Consider the following 27,027-nt stretch of genomic DNA (forward strand, 5'->3'; position numbering starts at 1 on the left):
ATGTTTCTCTGGTCGCTTTTATGCTGTAATCCTTTTTTCTATTGATAGTTCTGGCTCCTAAAAAAAAAAAACTTTTGATTTGCTGTGATACTTTCTAACAGTATGTTCTTTCTTTGTGCGGTTAAATATAAACTCGCGCATATTTGTGTGTAGTCTAGTATAGACTAATTTATATTTACCGTTGACGACAGCAATGGGATTATTTATAATTTTGTATATTTTGGAAGAGAATATGCTAGTATTACGTGTGTATTTTGTGAAATTCATTTAGTTTAACTATTTCATAATTGAATTTTTATTTACGGGATGAGAGGTATTATTATTATTAATACACGAGAAAATTCCAAGTAGCGGAAAAAGGTTTACTTTAGTCGGAATTTAAAGGGAAAAAATATTTTTTATGATATACCAGTAAATAAATTTAAATGATCAAATTATTCTCTAATCTAGTTCTACTTGGATTACAACTCCGGTAATTTTTCATCAGTGCATTAAAATAACAATCTTTGGTTGGAAAAAATCGTCTACTTTTCATACAGAAAAAAAATCGTGTTTGATAAAAAGAGCCTGAAAATAAGTAACTTATTAACGAGGAGTATGTATGAGAAGTGAGGTTAAAGAAAAATAATCCTTTTTTAGTTTCAAATCTCGGGAAATATTCTCATCAACTTTCAAATTAAAGTTCAGAGAAGAACTTTTTTAATTTTTATTTACTGATTTTTTATAACTTTTTATTCAACAATGAAGATTTTATTTTATTTTAAGGAATGATGGAGGGATTATTCAGTCGATAGAAAACTGATTGATCTGAATTTCAGTTAGGCATCCTTTATCTGTTATCATTGTTGAAAAATTCATAAAGACTTTTTAAAAGATTTGTAGAATAGAACATTTTTTGTATTTTTTTTACAAGTTTATCGCGCGCGCAACACACAAACACACACAATACACACACACAATACACACACACACACACACACACACACACACACACACACACAGAGAGAGAGAGAGAGAGAGAGAGAGAGAGAGAGAGAATCTTAGCGATTAATTTAAGATATGAAGAACTGAACTGATAGCTAGCTAGTTTTCTACAACCTACCTGTAATAATTTTTTTTTAACAAAGAATATATCATCTATGTCATCACTTTCCATAAAATAGATTGGTGCGTGGGTATGTTTGTTTGTTTGTTACATGAGCTCACGTTTATTTTAGCTGCTATTGGTGCAGAACGGACCAATGGTGGTGGGCCGGGAGGCTGCGCGCAACGCACGAACGATTTATACTTCTCGAATGATTTATGCCTCTTTATACAAACGATTTATTTAAAATTCAATTTATGTAATGAAACCTTTTTGGTTAGAGCTGTGTTAAAAATTGTAAAGATTTTTTTTTTTGTTGTTAGTACGCTAAATTCATGAATGTTATTTAGTTACAGTTGGCAAAAACATTTAACATGTCTAGTGAAACATAAACCATGTAACATTTTCACGGCGGGGCGTAGGCCAGCCTCTTTTCTTTTATATAAAACATGTCGTGACTGATTCATAATCAACACCCAGCAAAGATTACTGAAGAATAATAAATTGATGCAATTTTATATGTACGTTCTTCTTACGGTGTGAGTGCACACTAGAAAGGAGTTTTTGAAATTCCTAGTTAAAAGTTAAAATGGGATAAGATTAAATTTTACTATTTTTAATTTCTCGATAATAAATGAAGATATTCAATTGATTTTTGTGTGGTAATCTCTTCATGTGAATATCTAAAAGCGTTTTTGAAATTCCGATTTTTAAGGGTTAAAATGGATTTTTGAGTTTTTATTTTTTAAACGACTATTTTTGTAATTGTTTTGTAACAAATGAAGATATCAACTTTGGTGGTTTTTGGTGAGTGTAATCTTCATGTGACTATATAAAAACAAATTCTAGACTTTTCGAAATTCGTCTTTTAAAGGGATAAAGAAAGATAATAAAATTTTGAACAGCGATTGAAAGTTTTTCCCATTTTCGACTATACTAATCGAGATATTCAGTAGATTTGGGTTTGCAAATATTCTTCAGATAAATATATAAAATCCATTTTCGGTTTCTTTTTTCTTTTTAATTTCGATTTGTTAAAGGGTGCGATGGTGCATGACACGGCGGCTCAACCAACACAGTTGTGTAATACCACTGTGCGATGCGACTGGCTGTATATGCTTCCGGTTACTTGGCTAATTTTTTTTCAAAATTGACCGCGACGAGAAAAGCAAGTAACCATATAGTGCGGATTCATTTACCAAATCTTAACTGTAAATAAAAGTAAAAATAAGAAATATTCTAATGGTTGGCTTCATTTTTCGCCCTTTTTCTTCACAAATTAGCATTTTTTGTAATTAAAAAAGATAATAGAACTGAAGATGGCTCTTAAAATTATCAGTTTCTACCTCTAGGGGACACATTAATTTCAAATTGGGAAAAAATAAAAAATATGTATGAAAATTTATATTTTTATTTCATTTTCTTCTCTTTTAATGGTAATTATTTTATTTAATTTTTGTAACTTATTGATTGAAATAAATATTCGTAAACATCATTATTGCATCGGGTAGCATTTATTTTTTCGTTGTTGATTTAAAAAGGAATATTTAAAAAAATTTCAATGAATGACCTTTTTCCCAGTTCGTGAGCCTTAATTCTGTACAATGAACTAGCCCCCTATGAAATTCCCCTGTTGAAATCAAAATTTCAACAATTTTGATTTCCGTTCAATGTGTTATCATTACAGAATGATAAATATTTGATTTAATTTTCTACTGTACTTTCAATTTATCAATGATATTTTTTTATTTAATTTATTCTCTATTCCGTTGCATTCTTTGGAGTATCTCTTTATATTTTCTCATTAATCGGTTGTGGTTCATTTATAATATATGTATTTATTTTTTAAAAGGTGGATTTCAGGTTTTGGCGTCTGGTTAACAATGGGTATTGGTAGGTCCCTTTACAATTCTTACATCATTGTTTGATCTATCGTTCATGTGTTTACACTTAACGAAATTATTTGTATTGGTTTAGTAATTTATTTAAACGTTGTATTATTTCTTTATTATATTTTGAAATTTTGTTTTATTATTTTTGTCCTTTAGTCTTTTCTCAAAATCCAGTTTTTCTTAGGCTAAAGCAGTACGGCATTGCTGTGTTTCTCTGTAAATGATATCATAACTTATTATTAAGCCTTATATTTTTACGAGTACATACAAAAAAATACCTATTAGCATGCCAAGTCTCCTAAATGCATATGATATTTGGCCGTTTAAGCAAGATGTTTACTCTTTATCAAGGAAATGATTTTTTAATAAACATAATTATTCTCAAAGAAAGCAATTCGAAATGGTATCTCTTATAGTTTACATTCTTTGTACGTATCAAACGGGAAAGGGACAAATTTATATACCTCGTTCTTCCAGAAACAAATCTTATTTTTACACGCTGTCTTCTATCAGTTGCCTAAGGATTAAAATATAAAAATAAAATTTATTCTTTTATATTCTTATTAGATTTCGATTCACGTTGTCTAATCACTTATAACGAATTATGATTTAGAATTCAGAACCAACTGAAAATGATGTTATAAAATTGTTTACGTTATTATTTTATTAGAAATATTTGTATACACGGGTACAAATTCATCAGACAAATGCATTAGGTGATGCTTTTTACTAAATTAATTTTTAGTTACTGGCCTAAATAGTGCTTTGTTGCTGATGAAAACAGTTTTACTTCTATTATCCTATTATTTAATCCTATTATAATCACCCTGCTTTTCATACCCTTTCTAGTCTACATTTTTAAATAAAATAAAAAAAAAAGCTGGGTTAATGGCTTCTCCAAAAACTGCTTTCTGTTGAATTTATTTCTAACAAAGCATGACGTGATTCAGATAAAAAAAACTTATAAAAAAGCATTTTAGTTATTATAAAATAATCTTTTAATTCTTTTGATGACTTTTTTATTTAATTATACATTTAAATACAGTATTTAATTAACTACTTATAATTTTAACATTTATTTAATCAGAATATACAAATATAAATTTTTTGTTACACGAGTAGTTTATGGACATGTATTGTATCAGAATTTGAGAACTATATAACACTTTGTTTTTATTGATTCTTAACTTATTTCAAAAAAAATTGATGTGGACACCACTTTACTTCCTTGTACGCCTATTAAATTGCATATATACATTTTTAAAAGTACATAAAATTTTATTTCACTAATAACTTCTGTTTTTTTTTTTTACTATTATTACTGAATTATTGTTTATTGTAAAACTTTTTTTACAGTCACAAGTTAATAATTATTAATAAATCAATATATTTAAATTTAAAAAAAAAAGTTAAACAAAAGGAAATGAAGTCGAATTCGAACCGATGTGCCTTCTCCTTGTAAGATGCAAATATTTTATTAATTATAGTTTTATTTGGCTATAATTTAGGAACCAAAGAAAATAAGCACCACATGATGTATGGTTGAAAAGCTCTCAAAGAGGGCTTATTATTTCAGTTAAGAAAAATTCCAAAATTAAAATCTTTTGGATTTTGATTTTTTTTAAACATTTTTGGTCAAGTCGATTGCAATCAAACGGGGAAGAACACAACTAGATGTTACAACAGTCCTAAATCCAAAGTTTCAACATCCTATGGCTAATCGTTTTTGAGTTACACGCGATACATATGTGCATACGTACGTACAGACGACGCTCGCCGTAATAAGTCAAAATGGATATTTCTATTGAAATCTGAAAACCGAAATTTTTTGCGATCGCAATACTTCCTTTACTTATGTACATGGAAGTAAAAGTAAATGTTATTTTTGACTATAACTAAAGATGAAGATGTGATAAGTTTTTATAATGGTCTCTTCGAAGTGATCACCGAAACGACTTGGAATTTGATAATATTGTAAATAAAAAGTCTATATTTTAACATTTATCTATACATTGTTCAAAACCTTTTGATGTATGAAGTAACAGTCAGATTTTATTTCACTAAGGGTAATGATGATCTCTTTATAGCCAGTACCTTTGGTGAAAAGATTGTATTAATTGTAGGGGTTGAATTTACAACCGTAAATTTGAATCATTGAAAAAAGTAAAATTGTAAATCATTCATTATTTTGCCAATAAACATTGGGAAGCTTGTTATTCTTATAATTATGTGGAGTGATTTGAAACAGACGTCAATTAAACTTCACGATGGTAGAAATTTTTTTAAAATCTTTTGGTAGAATTATAACTGCTCGAACGGAACGCAAAGATGGGGTGTGTTTTATCCCATTTTTCATTGCAGAGTCTGCACATCAGTCCCTTGCTACTGGGGTTTTCTAATTGTTTAGCGAGTATTTCATTTTGATGTGGGTTATATATTTTATTTTAATTTGCTTTTTAAGGTAGCCGGAGTTTAGGATTGCCTTCCGATCCTTCGTAATTCGTGAACGTGAAAATATTTTTACTCAGGTTATTCCTTGGGAGATTGACAAAATATTTGCGTCCCCTTCCCGATGCGATTCCCCTACAATCCGTTCACTGAAGGCCTTTCGGTCTAGCAGATCTGATGAGACTGTAGTTTTGTGATAGGTCCAATACATTCCCTTCGTGGAGGGAGTCATGTATGATGACTGTAGACGGTTGCCTAACCAATTACGTTGTAAGATGAAGGAAATGTGGGTTGTGGAAGTTCTTCTTCTGGCAGCCTAGGCTGTCGTGGAAAGGTCTTCTTGCTTCCTATACCTCTTCTTTCTTCTTTTTGCCTGACTCTGTATTTGTTGGCTCGAACTAAGGTGTCTTCTTTCGTAATATAAGTTTATTGTTTAGTCGTAATAATATGATTCCAACTTATGAGATTAGATCTCCTTATCGTACGTATGTCACAAATGTAAGGATTTGATTACCGGATGATGCAATACCTTACAATCCCATAAAATATTGAAAAGCAATAATTTCGAAACGGGTCGTCAGATTTTTATATTTGATACACTAAATTTTTTCCAATTCAATTTTACATTTATTGTTTGCTTAAAAAATTGGTTTTGTTTCCTTAATCGATATGTAAATTTTAAAAAATAAAATAAAATTTTAGAGCGAAGATTCTGAAGACCTTTCTTTGGGTGTTTTTAATTGGTAAATTCTGCAACAGATTCCTTCAAATTTTAAAGGGTTTTTCGTAATTTTTAAAAATTATATCGCCAAATTTTAAGTGCCTTTAACTTTTATTTTAATTTTTTTTTTTATCTAACTCCACAGTTACAAGTAGAGATTCATCGTAGTGTAATCGAATTTTAGATTCATTACAACAAATGAAATATTTAGATAAATTTACAATAAGTCAAGTCGTTTTTTTTAGTTTTTTATCCTACTGCATAGGGATAGCATTAATTTGGCGTTGTGTTAAAAGGGTCAGATTCTGTGTTTTAATTTGTGAATTAGTTTACTTTCAGTTTTCTTAACGTCTACTTTTCTTTTAACGTTGACCTCTTTTAACTATTTACAATTAACTGTTATGAACATAATAATTTTAATTTTTTTTTTTTTTTTCATTTTAATTCCCATTAAAAAAATTTATTTGCACGACTATAAAATTCATAATTAATCAGTAATGCATGATGATTGAGGAATAATCCGAAAGCGCTTGGATAATCAATACTCACAATTGTTTGTAAGTGGATACTCTATTTTTATATAAATTAGTTTACTGCCGGTGATTCTTACAACCCACAATCATATTACACCTGTCATTATAAACCAGTTATTCCAAAAATCAGATATAAGCAATCTTTTTTTAGTACTTAAATTGGCGCCGTCGACAAGTAGAAAAACACTTTAAATTGTAATTAATTCTTTAATTTGTCGTCCAGCGCGCTTCGATCGATTAAATTACGACTGTTGTTGTTTTACGGAACTAGGTCGGTAGATTTGGAATTGGGCCCGGAATTAAATTTTATGTTAGCTTTTATTCGCGTGTAGAAAGGCTCTTTAACTTTTGGAAACCGTACTAAAAATCTACAAACTTGTTATTTTATCGCTGCGATAACTGTGACCTTTTACGGTTTTATATATATCTATTATTTCTGATAACTTGCTAGCCATTTATGTCGATTAAAAGCAGTAGAGTTAGGTATACTGTTTTATTTGAAGACAGGCCAGGAATTCTGGATGGTGATTGAAATTTACATACTTATACGAAAATATGTATGTAGAAGAATATGTACGTATACGAAAATTTGAATAAATAAATAAAAAAAATATATCTTTATAAGATAAATTATAAGTATAAAAACAAATTGATAAAAAATCGGTGTGACCGTATTAATTATTTAAATATAAGTTCAAGAAATAATGTTAAGTTCAAATTCTATTGAAAATTATCTTCAGCACATACTTGTGTACACTTTAAACGGGATGCAGAGAAATCAGGGTATTTTTTATTACTATTTTTAATTAGTATTATCTAAAAATTCATCGACAGAATAATATCATTTCGATAAAAGAAAACCTTTTAATTGTATTTTAAATAAACTGGTAGGAAGATTTTTCCCATGGTTCGGCAATTTATTAAAAATGGAAACAAAAGCACAATAAGGGTCTTTCTCGTTAGCTGAAGAATTGTGTTATACTGATCAGATCCGTTGTCTGGTTTGTTGGAAGTGGATATTGTTATTTTTTGTAAGAGTTATAAGAATTCTTTTTACGAAAGTTTTCACATTCATTAATATAATAAAAAGATCGATAAGTTAATATATTTAATTTTCTAAATATTGCTCTACATGATTCAAACTTATAGGCGCCAGTTAATGATTCGAAAGCCTATTTTTATATCTAAGAATCTGTTATCATATTAGCTTTTATTAAAATATGAAGACGATTTCGTATTTCAAAACTGAGGGATACTAGGCCACGGTTAAAATTTTCTGTAAAATTAAAACCGAAAAAAAAGATTAATCAAATAGAATAGCTGGAAGCAGGATAATAATCTAATTCTACATTTTAGCACATTCAAGAATATGGTATACTGATTTTAAGCAGATTGCACTTAAAACCGTATGCGGTTTAACCGAATAAATAATAAAATGTCAATACGGATAATATTTTTTAGTATTATTAGATGATAACTTTAATGTCCGCTTAAAAACACTGTAGTCGATCGGTGCTTAATTTAAATCTCTATGTACACAGAAACAAATTCATAATTAGTTTTTACTAATTATCTTCTCTTTCGCCCTTCCAGCGTGTTTTTGGACAGATTTGGCGATCAAAGAGCCCTTGCTTTCCGCCATCTTCTGATCGATACTGAAAAAACAACTAAATCGCTTTCATATTCCTTCCACCGACTAAACTAGAAAAGGGAACGAACAAGGAACGTTCCATACACACACGGGGTAAAAAAAAAAACTACCTTCCATCAGCACGCCAGGGTCGGCATTGCGGGAACAACAATGGCTCTCTCATCCTCGCAGCCTCGCGTGCAGTACTATGTGCGCATACGCACAACAGCCACGCCGCTGGAACTGTGAAGTGGCGCAGTTTCATACAAAGATTTTCCGTATTTTTTCATAAACTGATGGTTACTGACGTTAAGCTTAAGGATTATATATTATATATAAAGAAAGAATTAAAGAAAAAAGAACTCATTATATTAAATGTTATTGATAATATCAAGTGGAAATAGGAAGTGCTGCAGTTTCACAGTGCCTATACGCATAAAATTTTACATAAAAAACGATGGTTAAAATTGTGCCATTTGTAGTAATGTTATAAATTATTAGTTATTGTGTATTATTATTATTTTTATGAAGGCTGTTAATATTAGTGTTTGGACCGTTAATTCCAACATTAACTGTTTAAAGTTAGTTATTGGATGTTATTCTAAAGGTAATACGAAATAGAAAAATTACTACGGGGCGTTTTACGTTCCGTAAAACAATATTTATTGCTACCCGGATGTTTCCGTCTTTGCATCTTTGATTACTTATAGCCCAAAAACGAAGGCATTTATCGAGAAACGGGGTTTTCTCATAAAATTTTAAATTAAAATCACGTATCACATGTTCATCTTCCTATTAAATAAAAAAAAACTGACAACATATTTGTCGAATTTTCCCTTCACGCGGCTAAAGCCGCGTTCCGGCTACAACTGTAGGTTGTTTCTGAATCACGGCTTACACAATTTAAATTATTTATAATTTTATTAAAATATAATATTTATCTGTTTATTTAATTAAACGATTCTAATTAAAGCGCACGCGCATACTTATTTAATTCATGTGGGTATGGTTGTACTAACGGCGACGGTCGGCACTAACTAATGTAATTTCAAAACTTCCACGGAACAAATTTCGCTTGTGCGGTCGGCAGACTGTTGTAGCCGCAAGGATTAACGCACCAGATGACAGCTAGTGAACCGGGCGATCGAGTTCTCGAGATCCAGCGAAACCGAGTTACTTTTTTACACTTTAAATATTATTCATTTATTTAATTCTGCTGCTCACCTGTGACGTCACATCATAGCAGACTACAACAGCATTTTTAGGATGGAGGTGCGATTTTGCAAAAAAATGTTTTTGCAAATATTGTTATTTTTTAATTATTAACAAAAATGGCTAAGAAAATTATGACCTTAATAAAGCGAAATCTCGAGATATTGAGGGTTAACTTGCTTTACAGCCTCGCCCCCTTGACCTTTTAAGTTGAAAATTTAATAACTTCAATGCCTCATAATCTGACCAAGTTTGGTCAAAATCGTTCCTTCAGTTATGAAAATATAAGGTGGTTTAGAGGCCAGCACTGAAAACATACACACGTACACATGAACATTAACATCCGGAAAATTTCCATCCGGTTTTTTTTGGGTTCCATAGGTGTCAAAACGTCAATATCCGGTAAAAACCGTTTATGCCCAAATTGGACCGATTACAATACTTTCCCTTCTACAGCTATAGCTCTGATATAACGCTATCTAGACGGAAAGTAGGAATGTGATGCAATGAAGCGAATCCAAGATGGCGGAAAAAATGTCAAACACGTCATAAAGTAGTAATTTTATAACTATGTAGATTCACACTTTCTACCTCATAGTATCCTTCAGCTTTAAAATACGAAGCCGTTTTCGTAATTTAATATCACACTATATAACTTTGCTTGGTAATTAATTATCATTTTATACCGTTGATAAATCAGAGATAAATTAAGCCACTAACTTAATAAGGTGCCTAGTAAATGAATAAAGGTTTGTTATAATATTAAATTTAAAACAATCAGTAATTGCTTTACAAGTAAATTGGATAGGTGCGTCAGCTATAAAGATCCGTATACCTAGAGCTTTTTAACCTTTTAAGAAATATAAATATCTTAACCTTTTAAAGCATAAATATAAATAAAATCATTGTAAACTTTAAAGCGAGACGCTTTAATAGTTGTGACGTTTTCTTAATTGAATTAATTTTTACTACATGCCGCTTCTTATTTATTATAAATAAACAATGTTTTTGCTTACGAAAAATCAATTTTATATGTAAATTGTTTAATTAAAATCTGTATAATGTTTGCGATATTGTTATTTTTACTCTTGAAGTGCAATATTGTGTAATGGAAATCTGATTTGATATGCCATTAAGATCTTAAGTCTTCATAATCACGAAGCAAAATTTTAGAAGGCAGTTTTATAAATATTTTTTACTTCAAGCCGACTACACTTTATCGCCAGATAGCATTTTTTCTATGCTGTTACATTTTTAAGCATCTGTTACGAGTCTGTAGTTTGAATACAGTATTGAAGAAGGGGAAATTTGTCCGGTTAGGGGTTAGGGTGATCGCAAAAAATTTCGGTTTACAGATTTTAATGGACATATTCATTTTGATCATCCCTGAATTCATTTTTAACTAGTTTCGGCATGACATCTGTATGTACGTATGTATCTCGCATAACTCAAAAACGATTGCCTTAGGATGTTGGATTTAGGACTGTTGTAACATCTGGTTGTGCACCTTCCTTTTTGATTTTTTTTTCGTAGGAAGAGGAAAAGCTCTGCCAGCCACCGCCAGGACCGCTCTGACGGCAAGTGCGGGGCTCTCACCCGCTAAAAAACCTTCCCCTCTAATCACGCAGGGGACAGACCTAATCCGCATGGTATGTACACAGCCCCTGCGCAATCACTCGGGCGCTCTTGTACCGACTGAATGATTACAATCTTTTTGATTGCAATCAACTGAACCAAAAGTGTCAAAAAAGTCCAAAATCCAAAAAAAAATTGGATTTTGGGATTTTCTTAACTGCAACGATATATCATAAGTGATACTTATTTTTATTGGTTTCAGGGTTATAGCCAAGTAAAATATTAATTAATAAAGTATTTGGATCTTACAAGGGGAAGGAAATCGATTCGTATAGACTTCATCTCCTTTTTTTAACTTTTCTTTTTAATTTAAATATTTTTTATTAACCTCTAATTGTAAAAAAATTACGATAAATAATAATTCAATAATAACAATAAAAAAAAAATATCCTAAGTTATTAATGAAATAAAATTTTATGTAGTTTTCATTAAAAAAAAAGAAAGTGTATTGTAATTCAATAAGTGTACAAGGAAGTTATGTGGTGACCACATCAGATGAATTTTTCTCCTCGCAATCGTGTTTGAATTATTTTATATTTCACGTTGATATATATATGAATGTAAAACGATGTAGGGAAAAACTGCAAATAAATTTTAATTAAAATATAACGTAAAGAGATTATTCAAGAATATATTTAAACTTATATAAAAAAATTAAAATATCTAATTACGCTGATGATATATTAAACTGTTAATAAACATGATTAACTTTCTTTTTCAAAAATGATTACATTTCAATAAATTACAAAAAAAAATTACGTATAATAAAAGAAAAAAAGTATCAGTAATTTAATTTAACTGAAATTTATAATTGACAGTTTCTTCAGTGAAATTATACGATTATTTTATTATTTACAAAATTCATATAACAAGTAATTTAATACATTACATTATTAAAACAATTATACAAACAGAAGTCGTGTTTTAATTGTATGTGACAAGCAGAATACGTTTTTCTTTCTTCTTTTTAATGTTTTAAAATTTTTAAATAATAATTAATATTTTAACTAAACCTGTAAATTATATTATATATATATATATATATATCCTTCGTATGTATATTCAAATTGAGTCCGACTGTTTTTTTTTTTTAAATTTATTGGTTTATTCACACGGCGTTGCTCGGAGTCGTAATTTTTTCATTGGTGTATTCATTTATTTTTTACAAAAATTGTCATTAACTTTTCACAACAAACATAAATTTCCCGTGAATTCTTTTCTGTTGAATTTAACCTTTCAAATATAGTCTCTTTATTACCCTTTAACATTGTGGTTTGAATAAAAACGCGAGGGATTTGAAGATAGAACATGTATTTTAAACTTTCAAAGAATGCAACTGTCAAATATGTTCAATTTAATTTTATTTTATTTAGTTTTAATCTTATTTTTTTAATTTATTTCATTAATCCTGTTGTGAGTAGGATTAATTAATCCAAATTGTCTAGCTTGGATCCGAATTGCTTAAAGACGACGTTCACGTTGGTCCTGGGATTCATTGGCCCTCGATGTGCTAGCGTGTTCCCGCATTTCTTGAAAATGACATTCTCGTTGGTCCTCAGATTCGGTCGCCCGCGATGTTCTGGCATATTCCTGGCCAACCTAAAGCCATTGTTGTCGTCGATCATCTGTTTTGTCTGCCCACAAAAGCTTTGCTTTTTCCTAAACGAAGAAAAGCTTTGCTTTCATCGCTAAAATCTATAAAGTTCTCAGTGATAATATTGTCCGGAATTTCGCTCGCTATCAAGAAAAGAAATTTTATTCCTCGCAATTAGATCTTAATTTCGCACTTTTAAGTTCAAACTGAAGCAACTGACATCTCACACCTCTTGTTATGTTGTTAAAAACATTTGGGGATCTCTTATATTGAAGGAATACTGAAGAATATTCTACAAATATTTCGAAAATTCCAGATTGATCTAGAAGTCATGTTCTAAAATGTTAAAGAAACTTTTGGGAAGTTCTACAAATTTCCAAAATGTAATATTCTCAGCCCTCACCCGTCTCGAAACAGTTGCGTTAGGGATATCCATGTTGCGTAAGTGATAATTGCCCAAGTTTGTTTGGAATCGGTCCAGTGGTTTAGGATGTTGGTTTAGTAGATTTCAATTACGAATGATCTCATTTTCTTATTTGTTTTTTTTATTTTTTTTTTCAATTTTACTATCCCTTTTATGGTGATAAGTCAAAAGTCCTTTTCTAAATTCGATCGATAATGATTTGTTTGATTTTTTCTTCATACATAAATGTTTGTACTTTTTTTTATAAAAGTTACATTTGTCAGAATTAGGTTTTTTGGGAGAACTGAAATAAATTTAAGTTAAAAAAAAGTATTTTCAAAATAACAAACTTTTTAAACAAATTATTCAACCTATTTTTTGGGGTGACAGAATTAGTCCATGGCCTGTAAAGTATAAATTATCGTAGCAGTAGAATCTATTTGTATTATGATAAAGTTTTGTGTTGAAAAATGAGATACGATAAATTCATAATTGGATTACCCATAACACTAATATTTATTTCAGAAAATACTGACTTTTATTCAACAAAACGAACAAATTTATCTGATTTAAGAATAGGAAGTAATAAATTATGAATGTGGAACGATATCGAAGCGTTCATTTCAACAAGTGTAATCTGTTATTATACAGTAAAACGTTCTCATCCTTTTTATCGATTTACAAATATTTACTGGTAAGTGAGTGAGAGAGATGGAAAGCGTGAATTAGAGAGAAAGATTAGTTTTGTAATTTCATTATCGATAGAATGGTTGTTAAAAAAGTAATTTATCTTTTTTCTTATTATTTCTTCTTTACTTAAATCGTATTAAAGATATTGGTGTTGATAATAAATGAAGTAGTCAAACCGATTGTCAGTTAATAATAATGTAATAAAATGGAAGTATATTGAAAGATAATCAATATTATTGTCTCTGCCATTTTTATAAATGTTCATAACGTAATTATTATGTAATCCGAATAACAAGACAGCACTTTATTTTCCTGAATGCAGTGCTGTCTGTTATAAACAGTGCTGCTGCAACAATTTCTGATCATCCCAATAAACATTTAGATTATTACTACATCTTATTATCATCTGCGTACAATAAAATAGATGTTATTGCTGCTATCTTATATGGATAATACTTTAAAACAAATAGTTTTCGTGCAGGTCTCTAATAAAATTAAATAAATAGCAGCATCAATCGAGTTATTCAATTCTTCTTATGTCTTCAAGTCCCCTTAACCCACTTTGAAATTAATATGTTGTTAACTGTTTTGAAAGTCGCGCGATATTCGGTTACTAAAAATTAATCTCCTTACGGTCAACATCATCTAAAAAAAGACATCATATAAAAGATATGAAACCAATTCGACCAATATTTGTGAATGAATTATCGGATGGAGACATGGAACAGCGTATTGTACCCTGCTGCACTTTATTAGCATGACTTCCAAACGCGTGACCCGCACAGAGAGTGTCTTTTTTCTCATGAATGTGCAAATTATCGTCCTTTACGAACTATTAATGTGATTTTCTGAGCTAAGAAGAATCCTCATTTTGTATGCTAATCGGAAAGGAATCAAACGCATGTGGAATGGTGATTTTTAGTTTTCAAATGGGCTACGATTTTTTTTTTTGACTCATTTTGATTTTCGATTTCCTAAATGAGCAATTTCCAGGCTCATTACAACAGCCACCGCGAAACCCTGGCCTTATTACACCCGAAAAATCATTGTAGAGAATAATCAATACCTGTGTACCTCAATGTCGATACGCATCAAATGATGAATTGTGTAACAGTATGGAAAATCCCTTTCTATCTTCGGAAGTGCTTCGTAATATGTCGTGGCAGACATGAAGACTCATAGCTCTGCGCACACAGATCTACTGGATAATTGGTGCATTAGTACAAATGTGTAAAAATGTCAAAATATTTGCTTTTCTAGGAGTACAGGTCGTCTTGGATGTCTATACATAAGAAAAAGACTTGATGTGGGCACCTCATGACTTCCTCGTACGCTTATTAAATTAGATATAAATATATATATATATATATATACATATATATATATATATATAAAATATGTAAATGCATTAATCCTTTTATTTCTTTATATTTCTGCCACCATGGCAAAAGAAATATAATTAAGTAAAATTACTAATCTTTTTGCTTTCTTGTACGAAGTAAAGGAATTATTGTGACTGAAAAATTTCGGTTTTCAAATTCAAATTTCAACAGAAATATCCATTTTGACATCCCTGAATCCATTTTGACTAGTTTCGGCGTGACGTCTGTACGTAAATATGTATCTCACATAACTCAAAAACGATTAGCCGTAGGTAGTTGAAATTTTGGATTTAGGACTGTTGTAACATCTAGTTGTGCACCCCCTTTTGATTGCAATCGACTGAACCAAAATATCAAAAAAAACTCAAAATCCCCCAAAAATTGCATTTTGGACGTTTTCTTAACTGCAGTAACAAGCCTTCACTGAGAACTTTTCAACGATATATTGTTAAGTGGTACCTATTTTCATTGGTTTAAGAGTTACAGCCAAATAAAATTTTAATTAATGAAATATTTGGATCTTACAAGGGGAAGGCACTTCGGTTCGAATTCATTTCTTGTTTTTTAATTTAAATATATTGATTTATTATATTTATTAATCCCTGATTGTAACAAAATTTTTACGATAAATAATAATTCAGTAATAACAATAATAAAAAATAATATGAAAAAATATCAGAAGTTATTATTGAAATAAAATTTTATGTATTTTTCATTTTAAAAAATGTGTATTTGTAATTTAAGTCATCTAAGTCATGGAAGTCATGTGGTGTTCACATCAGATTTTTTTTCTTTAATGAAAATCTGTAAAATACTTAATATTCTCATAAACATGAGGATACGAAACGGCGTCGAGGGTCAAGGTACTGGATCAGACGCCAGATACTGGCGTCGAGGGTCCAAGGGGCGGAACCGCCTGGCTAGACGGTCGGACGACCGAAGCGAGGCCTGATTGGCTAGTCCTATAGTAAAAACTACATACACGATAGAACAAATAGAATAATCTGTTGTTATTCACATGTTCTATAAACTAGAATCATTCTTTATTTTTATATAATTTAAACAAAAGATTTTATATTTTATTCCTTTAAATTTAAAATAAAACAAATGTTTCATGATTGTTATAATTATATATAAATTTTTTTTTTCTTTCTCAAAGTTAATGAATTTTATACGAAAACTAGCCTTCGACGCGCCCATAGGGCGCGCGCGTCTCCTGTCCTAGTCCCTTCGGGGCGCGAACCAACTTCTCCTGAATTCATTTTGTCGTTTGCTCAAATAATACTCCTAAACAAAAATTTAAGGCAGCTACTCAAACCACTACTCCAAACAGCAACGTGCTTATGCCTTCTTCATACAATTTTGATGTACATAAAGCCCAATTTAATAACTCTTTTCTGACATTAATCTATATCCTTATGGCTGGAAACAACTTTGCCCTGAATGATACCCTCATACCTAATTACAACAAAAAAAATTTGACAACAAACTCGTAATACATTCCTGGCACTGGTTATATATTCTTATATAATGGGATGTAAATATGCATGGAAAAAGTTACCCAAGATTTTTTTTTGGTTGGGAATAATTTATGATGAAGTTTTATTATAAAATTGTCATTATGTGTTTAAATAAACCAAAAAATGTTTAAAAGATTCAAAAAATCTCCCCACTTCCAAAATCACCTTTCAAGAACATTTTTTGACTTTTCTAGTTTACTATATTAAATGAAAAAAAATTCCAAAAAAAAATTTACAACCAATAAAACGTCTCCTAAGATTTCATTTTTGATAGTCGGGGGCATGTGAATTATGATGAAATTTTATTGTAGTAATATTACTGAAAGTGTATTATTTAAACTTTTAATACCATTTAAAAATTTAAAAAACCCAAAAAAAACTTTTAAAAATCGAAATTTTTAAACTTTGATTGACTTCCCCACCCACAATATTGCTTCCAAATTTTTTTTTTGGATCACTTGCACTACTACTATGTCTGCTATGCAATAAATAAAAAGATACCTTTTTTCAATCTTTGTGGGCAAACGTTTCTTTTTAATGGTAAGAATGCTTGCATACGTTTTAAGAGAAGTTTGAACAATTTTGAGAAAATTGTTCCCATAGAAACTACTCCCCCCCCCCCAGGAGATATTGACCGCAAAATCTTACCAACAAATTGCCCCAAATACAAGAGTCTTTGTACGAAAATCATCAAAATCTGTTAATCCGGTCAAAAGTATGAAGCTTCGAAAACCCTAACGTACTACGTACGTTTATTACCTCCCACTTTTTTTTGTTTTTTGGGAACCCTGGGTCATGTAACTTCAAGAAATGCAAAAGTATCCATACTCCATTTTTTGACTGATTACCATATTTTCCTTCTTGAAGCATAGCTCTACAGCTATGACGCCAGGAAAATAAAATCAATTCTAAAACTGGTTACATCTATGAGACCTCAACTCTGACGAAAAACTCAGTACTTTTACTATAATGTAGATAAAACCATTTAAAAATCTCACCTAAAATTTTCAGAAGCATTTTTTTGTAATAAAATATATTGTTAAAACGATTTTTAACATCGAAATATACCAAAGTTATTTCTACTATTGCTGTTTAATTTTCTGTGATCATATATCACATGATGATGACAGTTAAATTAATAGTATTTCAGATTAAATGGATAATAATTATGAATAGTATTTAATCTGAAGTTTGTTGTTCACAGAAGTAGAAATTATGTTTTAAGATAATAACACACTTGCACGCATTTAATTATTTTGCTGTACGAGATTTAACTGTAACATGATTCCGATACTCAGCGGTATATGAAGTTTGTAACTTTATGTGCTATTTACGGCCTCATTTTCAAGATTATATTATATGCGGTATCGCCACAGTTTGGTTATCCAAGCCATTAAACTTAACTGTTGGTTCCTGATCGATCCGACGTTTTCAGAACAAATTTAGTAAAACAACAGTTCTTATGAGAGGATTTCCTATTAAAGGACGGAACTGTATGTATTTCTCGTAAAAGAAAATGCGAGCGATATGGGGCTTCCCACGCGTCCTGGAAAATCTGAAATTTGAAAAATAATTTTACAGTATAATCTGTAATTTTGACTTTGCCCTGGTACTAATTTATTGATACCCTGAAAATTTTTAAATTTTATAAAATTTCACTCTTTTCCAGACAATTAATTTTAATGAATTCTTTTTTTTCAAAAATGTATGCTGAAAATAAAGTTAATACGATGGGTAGTTGAGTAGATTCCCTAATAAAAGTTTCAGAAGGAAAACGATAGAGTCCGTTTGTAATTTTCATCGTTCTATATTTTTCTTTATTGTTTCTATTACGGCGTAGAGAGATCGTCCCAAATACCTCTTTTCTAACGTGTGTTATTGTAATATTACGATACAATTTGAATTGATTTTCATTGTGTGTTATTATTTTTTGTATCATGTTATAGGTGTCTGTGGTGAATTCACGTGGGAATATCATACTTTTTTAAAAGCATTTGGCTCTATTGTGAATAAATGAATCAGTTTTCACGCACTTAACTGAATATCTTATTTTACTAGATCGAAGCTATTGCTTTAATCGACAATTTTGATCATCGAAGCTTTGATGGTCAAAATCTCTTATTAACAAAATCGAAAAATGATGGACAATTGTTACGTTTAGGAAAATCAAATAAGTGTTATTATTGACTAATTTTTTTCTCTCCGTATCTTAATATAACACTTCAACTGGTCTCTTTATTTTATCCTTGTGGCAGCAAGTTCAAAAATTTTAAAAATGAGACATTTAAGATTTTATCTGACCGTATATTTTCATCCTATAACAATACGTAATGAAGTCTTCTTCTTTGTTGATTGCATTTAATCTATAAACAGATATATGCATAGCGTTTCAGACAGATTCAACAGATTCACAACCGCTATTGCACTTTATTTTTAGGTATTAAAATTAAAATACAGGTAAACCATTTATATTGGAGCAAGTGTATCGAAGTTGAGAGCCCGATTTATATATATACCATTTTCCAATATAGGGTGTATATTATATATATATTATATAGGGTGTTTCTAAAATGGTGGGCTGGCTATTCTTTTTCGGATTCAATTTGTAAAACTAAACAAAATGCCAATTTCTCCTTCGTTCTTTCCTGACCGCCATTTTGTTACTTTTATAAAACATTTATATCTCACGTTCTGCAAATTACAAAATGGCGGCCATTTTTATTTTTCAATCTGTTATATCTCTATAAATATTAGTTTTAATCAAAATTTATGTTATTTACTAAAATAAGCTTTTTATTTTGAACAAAATGACATTTTATCTTTGAAAATCTATTCGCAAATAGCTGAGTTAAAGCAGAAAATTGATGTCTGTTTTCATGTCCTCCACTTTACGTTCAATTCTATGAAATATTAATTATTTTTATTTATTTTTAATTCTAGTATTGTAAATTAGCATAAAATTTAAGTAACAATTTTCTCACAATAATAGACCTAATAATTATGACAAAAATTACAACATCAGTTTTCTCCCGTAACTCAACTATTTATTTTAACCGATTTAAACAAAATTAAATGTGATTTTTTTCAGAATAAAAGGATTATTATTTTAACAACATAAAATTTGATAAAACTAATATTTATGGAGATATAACGGATTGAAGAATAAACATGACGCCATTTTGTAATTTGCAAAGGTATTTAAATCCTGATTTTTTGCTAATTTTAAAACTTTATTACCAAGACTGTTACCAAATATTAATGTGATTCATCTATCCGAACTTGAGATATAAATTATTATATAAAAATAAAAAAATCTCGGACAGGAGGAGAACGAAGGAGAAATAGCCATTTTTCCTAAGGATATTTTTTGTTTAGTTTTACCAGTAGAATCTGAAAAAGTACAGCCAGCCTACCATTTTAGAAACACTCTACATATAAAGCTCTTAAATAATAAATGTTGAAACTTTTTTTTTTATGTTGCTGTGTAGGTTGTAGAATATAATTTCTTGGAAGATATCAAAAGTTTAATAGATCACGTAGTGTCTGGAAAATGGTAAAATGATAAAGAAAAAAGTTTGGAGTTAAGGTTGGCACCCTGCTTTATTTCTTTGTTTTGTTCATAGCTCTACAACGTCGTTTAATTCTAAAACCAGTGTATAGCACAATTGGTGTAATATCATCGTAAAAAGCTACATAATAAATTTTAAGGTTGCTGTTTTGTAGTAGTTAGAAAAATTGTAAATATAGCAAATAATATATACATTCCAAACTTATGGGGTGTCATTAATTTCTTTGTTAACAAATGAGGAGGAATCAAATATATAATAAAATGTATACGCTTATTTTATTAAATAGGTGGCCTTAAATTAATTAACTGATTTTTATCGTTGTAAATAAATAGATAAATAAAGACAGAACTCGAACTCGACTTCGATTCAGTACTTGATGGAATTTAGAGGTATATTACATTGTCGAAGATATCTGGAGGAATTTAAGCCGTTACAAGCACAGATTCCTGAAATGTCTGTGACTGATAGCGGGTCCATTATTTTCAATTTTTATTGTATTCGATATCCTTTCTCACTGGCAGTAAGTCGACTCGGTATATTCTACACTTCTAATAAGGCGTTAGGAGATCGTTTTATTGTGTACTCAAAAAGTTAGTAAATTACACTGTAAAATCGGTTTGTGTGTCCGGTCGTTTAAGCAAAAATTCTTAAAATGGTCATCCGATCCTTGAAATTTTCTGATTGAAATTCTTTCTTTATTTGAAATTTAATGGTTGCACTGTTCACGATTTGTATGACCATTTATGGGATTTCTTTTTATAGTTTGATAAATTATTCAATAAATTTTCACCTCGACATATTTCATTATATCTCATAATATGATTAATGCCAAAATATCTGTATATAAGTTATTTCTCTATCTGGATTTAATGTAGAAAATATATTTTTTAGCATTGCTTTTTGCCCGTCGTTTCCTCATTGACTTAAATACTGTGGATCAGATTTTCAGTGCTGAGTCGTATCTGATTTTTGTTTTTTACACTGAAAATAATTATTTTCCATTTAAAATCATTAATTATTTTAATCATCAATAAATTATTTTTCTTTTTATTTAAAAGTTCATCTTTTTATTTATTAAAAGGATTATCTACTATGTATTTAATGAATATTTTTGAACACATTAATGATGATTATTACTGCACTTTTTAGGGGATGTCGGATGTACTGAACAAGAAGGTTTCTTCTATATTTATTTTTAGATTGTAAACGAATTGCCTAGGATATGTTCACTTTTATTTTATTCAATCACATTACTACGCACTGAAGGAATACTTATAATCTAAGTAATTTTTAGTTTTATTTTCTTGTTAAATAGATTTTATGGAGAGATTTCACTAAAACGTTTAGGAGAGATTTGTTATGAAATTTCGACGTAATTAGTATAAGATCTCCTGTATAAAGAAGTGTTAGTTTTATTTACTTTTCTTTTTTTTTTAATAAGGAAATGTTTTATTGGAAATTATGCTAGATCAGTATGTACACCGGGAGTTTTGAAATATGTAGTAGCTTAATTATGAAAAAGGATTATTCATGAAAAAATGTCATAAATCTATGTCCAAAAACGCTTCGTTTTTCCTATCTTATGTCATGAAAATCTCCGTATCAAAAAATGATTCAGGAATTTAAATATTTTATTATATAACGTTTAAATTACAATTAAATTTATCATTCTTTTCTAAAAAATTATATTTGTGTACGTAATATGTACAATCATTAATATATGTGCAGTTGTCATAAATATATTTTATTTGGTAATAAGATAGTACTTGCAGGTCTGTTATTTTTTTCAGATGTCCCCCTTAACTTCAAGTTTTCGAAGCATGGTATTCAAAATAAAATGATTAAGATCTTAACATAATAAAAGCATAATTTCAGAAACTGGTTTATTTACTAAGATAGTGACGAATTAAAAACTGTCATAACTGCCGATTTGGAATTTGAAAACAAGTTCATCTCCATAAATATTAGTTCTATCAAAATTTATGTCTTTTGCTAAAATATTAATCATTTTATTTTGAACAAACTGACATTCTAGTTTTTAAAATCGGTTAACAGATAGTCGAGATATAGGAGAAAATTTATGTAATTTTGTGTCATAATTATTAGATCTATTATTGTGAGAAAACTAATACTTAATTTGATACTAGTTTACAAAACTAGAATTAACAATAAATAAATCGATTAATATTTAATCGAATTGAACGTAAAGTGGACATGAAAACAGACACAAAATTAAATTGGGTAATGGCAGCGCTTACCTATTGTAATGGATAACATGATTCGACATCCAGAAAATTTCTACATATCTTCGCGTTTTACATCCCCCAAACTTCTAAACCACCGTCAGTTCAAAAGTATATATATATTATATATTTTAATTTCTTGTGGATACGATAACTGCCGTAATTTTCTGCTAATCACTTTCAAATTGATACATAAAATATAAGGACCCAAAATCTCGTTCGAGTTCATTAATGAGCAAAATCAGACCATAGGGGTGGAAATGGTTTTTTTTTTTTGTTGAAAAAACGAAATATCTATAACTTTGTTATTACGTAAAATATAGAATTCGTTTAAAGTTCCAACTATTCTTTGGGTAAGGGCCTAAAACTTATCTTAGTAAAGTTTTTTGTTATCACCAACATTGGTCCAAGGGGGGAAAAAATTGGGTTTAAAAGACAAAAAAAATCATACCTCTCTTAATAGGGACAGTATCGAATCGGTTTAAAGTGGTCGTTAGTTCTCTAAACATTACCTAAAAACTTTTGTCTTAAATTATTTTTGATATAACTAAACCCTTACGGCAAGGGTTGACCAAAATGTTGCTGGAATTGTAAGAAGATTGTTGTACGCTAAACATATGAAACTTTTTTCACATGCAACTATTGTATTGAGTAAATTTGAAGTTTTAATTAACTTTAAGATGGAAATATTTTTATCCCTTACTTATCATCGGTGAAATCTACCTATGACTTCCGGCGTGCCGAAAGGGATTTTTTTTTTTACCTAATTGTATTTGTGTGAAAACGATTAATTTTTCTTCAAATACATTAAACGTATGAAATCAACCTTTAAGTTGAGCGAGAAACCTTCTTCAATCATAACCTTAATCTTAAATTGAGTGAGTAAACTATTGCAAAAATTCAATTGAAAATATATTTAATTTTCTAAGGCAGCAATGCGCAAAAATACAATTCTTACATTCATAAAACCGTTACGTAGATAGAAGTAGTAATTGTCGATAAAATCTCTAGTAAGAAGGAGGGGGAGGAATGGTATAATTTTAATAATAAGGATGTGCTCCATATGCATAAACTGCCATTGTGTCCATTTATTTCGGTGTGGACTACATTTTATCTGCTGTGTCATTGCTTTTCTGTAGTTTAAATTGTTTTTTAAAGTTTTAATAATTGTATTGTTCACATTTTTTTCTGTTTAGTTGTAAAAAATAAAATATTCATTCGAAATCAGTTTTAGTTATTCTGGATGTGATTTTTTTTTTTAAATTAAAATAATAAAGCATACAACAGCGTAACAAGTAAATATTTTTAAAATGATGTAAGTATTATTGGTAATATTAAATTATTTTGTTTATAAGGAGCTGGAATTGAAGTTGTTTTACATTTTCCGACCACTCAAGTTTTATATATATAGAAATTTAAATCGTTACATTTTTTAAAATGTTGGCATAGTATTGCATTACTTTCTCAGCTATTAATAATAAAAATTAAAAGAATTAGAGCCAAAAAACAAAAAAAAACAAAATGTACATATATTTTTTTAGAGGTGGGAATAGATTGTAAGAAACATTATTCTAAAAATATTTATATAAAAATAGATTAAGCTTAAAAAATTTGCTCAAAGTTTTCTCAAAATCTTACCTTATTTTACCCTTCAATAAAGGCTAAAATAGAAAAAAGAAATTTTAATAAAATTTTTAGAATTTAAACCGAAGTGAGATAGAGCAAAAAACAAATACCATTATAAAAGTGGGGTGGTTGATTTTTTAAAAATGTTTTTTGACTATCTATATATGCATTGTAGGAAAAAAATTTGCTTTAATAAGTTTTTCACCAAAATACCTCTGAAGAAAGCCGAAACTGGTTTTTTGCAGTAACCCCCACCCCCTTAACAAATCTTGAAAAAAAATTATATTGATCAATGCCCCATCCATAGAAATATTTGAGTCAGATTTGAAGAAAATCGATTGGGTCAATCATGAGATATGAGGCCAAAAGCAGTGTGACGCACACATATGCACACATGTTTCTTGTATAGATGAACTAGGTGGACCAAAAAAGTCTTTATTCGTCTGGAAAATAAAGTTGCAACTTTCGTATAGATTATTTTATATATTTTCTACAAGTACCGTCTCATTTCCTTTTAGGTTTAATTGTAGTTTTGAGAAAATCTGTTTTATACCAATAGAAAATAATATGTAATCTTATTTTATTACAAAAAATGTGTAATATTATAAAAGATTAAAAATAGTGTGATATATTATTTTTTATTTGTGTTTAGTTACAAATTTTTCACTTTTATATTTATATTTTATATTAAATACGTTTCTGTGTTACTTTTTTATCGCCTTAAAAAAGAGGTGTTCAATTTTCCACCATTTATTTCTTTTATGCCAGTTTTACGATTACCAAATTACCGATTTTGATAATTATTTTTTTTATTTTACAAGAAGTTCCTCTGGGAGGGGGTTCCGTTGTAAGATATAAAGTAAAATCTAATAATCTCTTTCAATTTTTAATTTTTGAAGTCGAATCCGATTAAAGGATCCAAGCAACTTGAAAATTTTAATTTGGCGCCGACTTTTAAAAACCGAAATTTACAGAGGAATTTAAAAGTATAATTTTTTAAAGTTTATTTTTCTCTAAGATTTAAAATTCTGGTCATTTTATCAAAGCGCTGAATATTTCTTAGGGTGTAAGTATTGATCCATTACAATGGTTTTTGTTTGCGTGTACACTTATAACGAAATAAACTTCCTTCATTGAATTTGTAATTGAATCATGAATTATTAATTTAGTCGTGAAATATAATGTGGTTTTTACTATTATATTTTTTATTTGTAAGCTTACCGTAATCAGTTTTTTTTTAAATTCTGAAATGTAAGTTCATTTTTAAGTTGATAGTAAATAAATTTGTGTTTATTTCTTTACATACCTCATATTCGTATAAGATAATCTAATTTGTTATTATTTAACGTAATTTATTGATTTATTTTTTGTAATTTTAATTGGTGAACTCTCCGTAAGTAGTATAATATATTTATAATTTATTATTTTTTTAAACAATATACTTTATGAAATAATAGCTGCTCAGGGCTCGCTTCGCTCGTCCGACCGTCTACGCAGGGGCTTCGCCCCCTGAACCTCGACGCATTCGTTATCCTCATGCTTGTTAAATTATTAAATATTTTACCGATATTCATTAAATAAATAAAAAATCATTCTACTTCATTATATTTCTGTTGCCAATGTGACAGAAATCTAATAATAAAGTATAAAAAAATATTTTTTTCTTTAATGAATATCTTTACTTCACAAATTCACTTTCGAGGGGGTTAGGACCTCGATCTGTAGCTTAGAACATTCCTTGGAATAACACAAATGTATCCTAAAAAATTGAAAGCAATCGGTCCGCTGATTCTCGCGTGATGCTGTTGCAAACAGATGAACTTTCATAATTTATGTTTATAAAATGTTTAAGTTGTGATTTTTTAATACAGCTCTAACTCCAATATTTGCCTTTTTTATCCCCAAAATACAATATAATTTTATACAAATACTAGCTGACCCGGCAATGCTTCGCTATTCCTAGATTTAAGTGTATATTTTTATACGAGTGTATAGATTAAATTAATACAATTGAAAGTTGATAAAACATTAAAAAACTGAACATTACGGGACTTCACAAAATTTAAACTTTCACTTTTACCCTATTTCCCTGTTCCCTATTTCCTTTTCCATTTTCCTCCTTTCAATTTTGCCTTTTTTATATCCTCTTCACCCTTTCCCCCTTCCCATTTTCTCTTTCCTCCTTTTCCCATTTTCCAGCGCGTAAATCTGCCTAGTAGTTTTTTTGGTCTACAGCGGACTTACATAGGAACATTACCTTTGTATAAAGTCTGTTTCGTAAGTACCTCTACACCGGCGCCACCTAGCGGGTATAGGTTTTGCAAAAAACTTTCTTTTCACATAACTAATATATTCTGAATATGAGCCAAAACGGACCATAAATGCAGTTTTTTTCAAACATCTCAACTCCAGTGTCACCTAGCTGGTCCATTTTTTGCAGAGGTATTTTTTTTCCATGTAAGTAACAAATATTTTGAATGTGAGTTAAATCGTATTATAAATACAATTTTTCGAAATATCTCGACCCCAGCGCCACCTAGCCGGTTCAAACTAATTCAGAAACCTTCGTGGGCGTGTGTACAACTAACCATAGTTTTATCGCAATCGGATGAATGGCATAGGAACAGAGACGGGGGACAAACAAACAAACATAAAGTTATATATATATATATATATATATTATATATTATATATTATATATATATAATATATAATATATATATATATATTATATATACACACAAGATTTATAAACAAAAATTAAATATTAAAAATATCACAATACCAAAAAAATCAAAATGAAGAAGAATAATGACGAAAAATTTAACTAACAACTGTATAATAA

The 27,027-nt window shown here is 29.4% G+C and overlaps 1 protein-coding gene across 8 annotated transcripts in view; it reads left to right on the forward strand.

The window, feature by feature from the left end:
* The window catches only part of MESK2 (misexpression suppressor of KSR 2), a 238,770-nt gene that overhangs the window by 97,567 nt on the left and 114,176 nt on the right, over positions 1 to 27,027 (forward strand). The window contains exon 1 of one of the 8 annotated variants that reach the window (XM_075372709.1): positions 23,850 to 23,871. The exons of the other annotated variants lie outside the window; for them this stretch is intronic. Within the exon in view, the coding sequence (XP_075228824.1) occupies positions 23,867 to 23,871 (5 nt within the window). The 5' untranslated portion in view covers positions 23,850 to 23,866. Of the gene's footprint in view, positions 1 to 23,849; positions 23,872 to 27,027 lie in introns of those variants that run through there. 8 annotated transcript variants of the gene reach the window in all.

Source organism: Lycorma delicatula, chromosome 8, assembly GCF_047948215.1.
Source record: "Lycorma delicatula isolate Av1 chromosome 8, ASM4794821v1, whole genome shotgun sequence".
NCBI classification, from domain to species: Eukaryota; Metazoa; Arthropoda; class Insecta; order Hemiptera; family Fulgoridae; genus Lycorma; species Lycorma delicatula.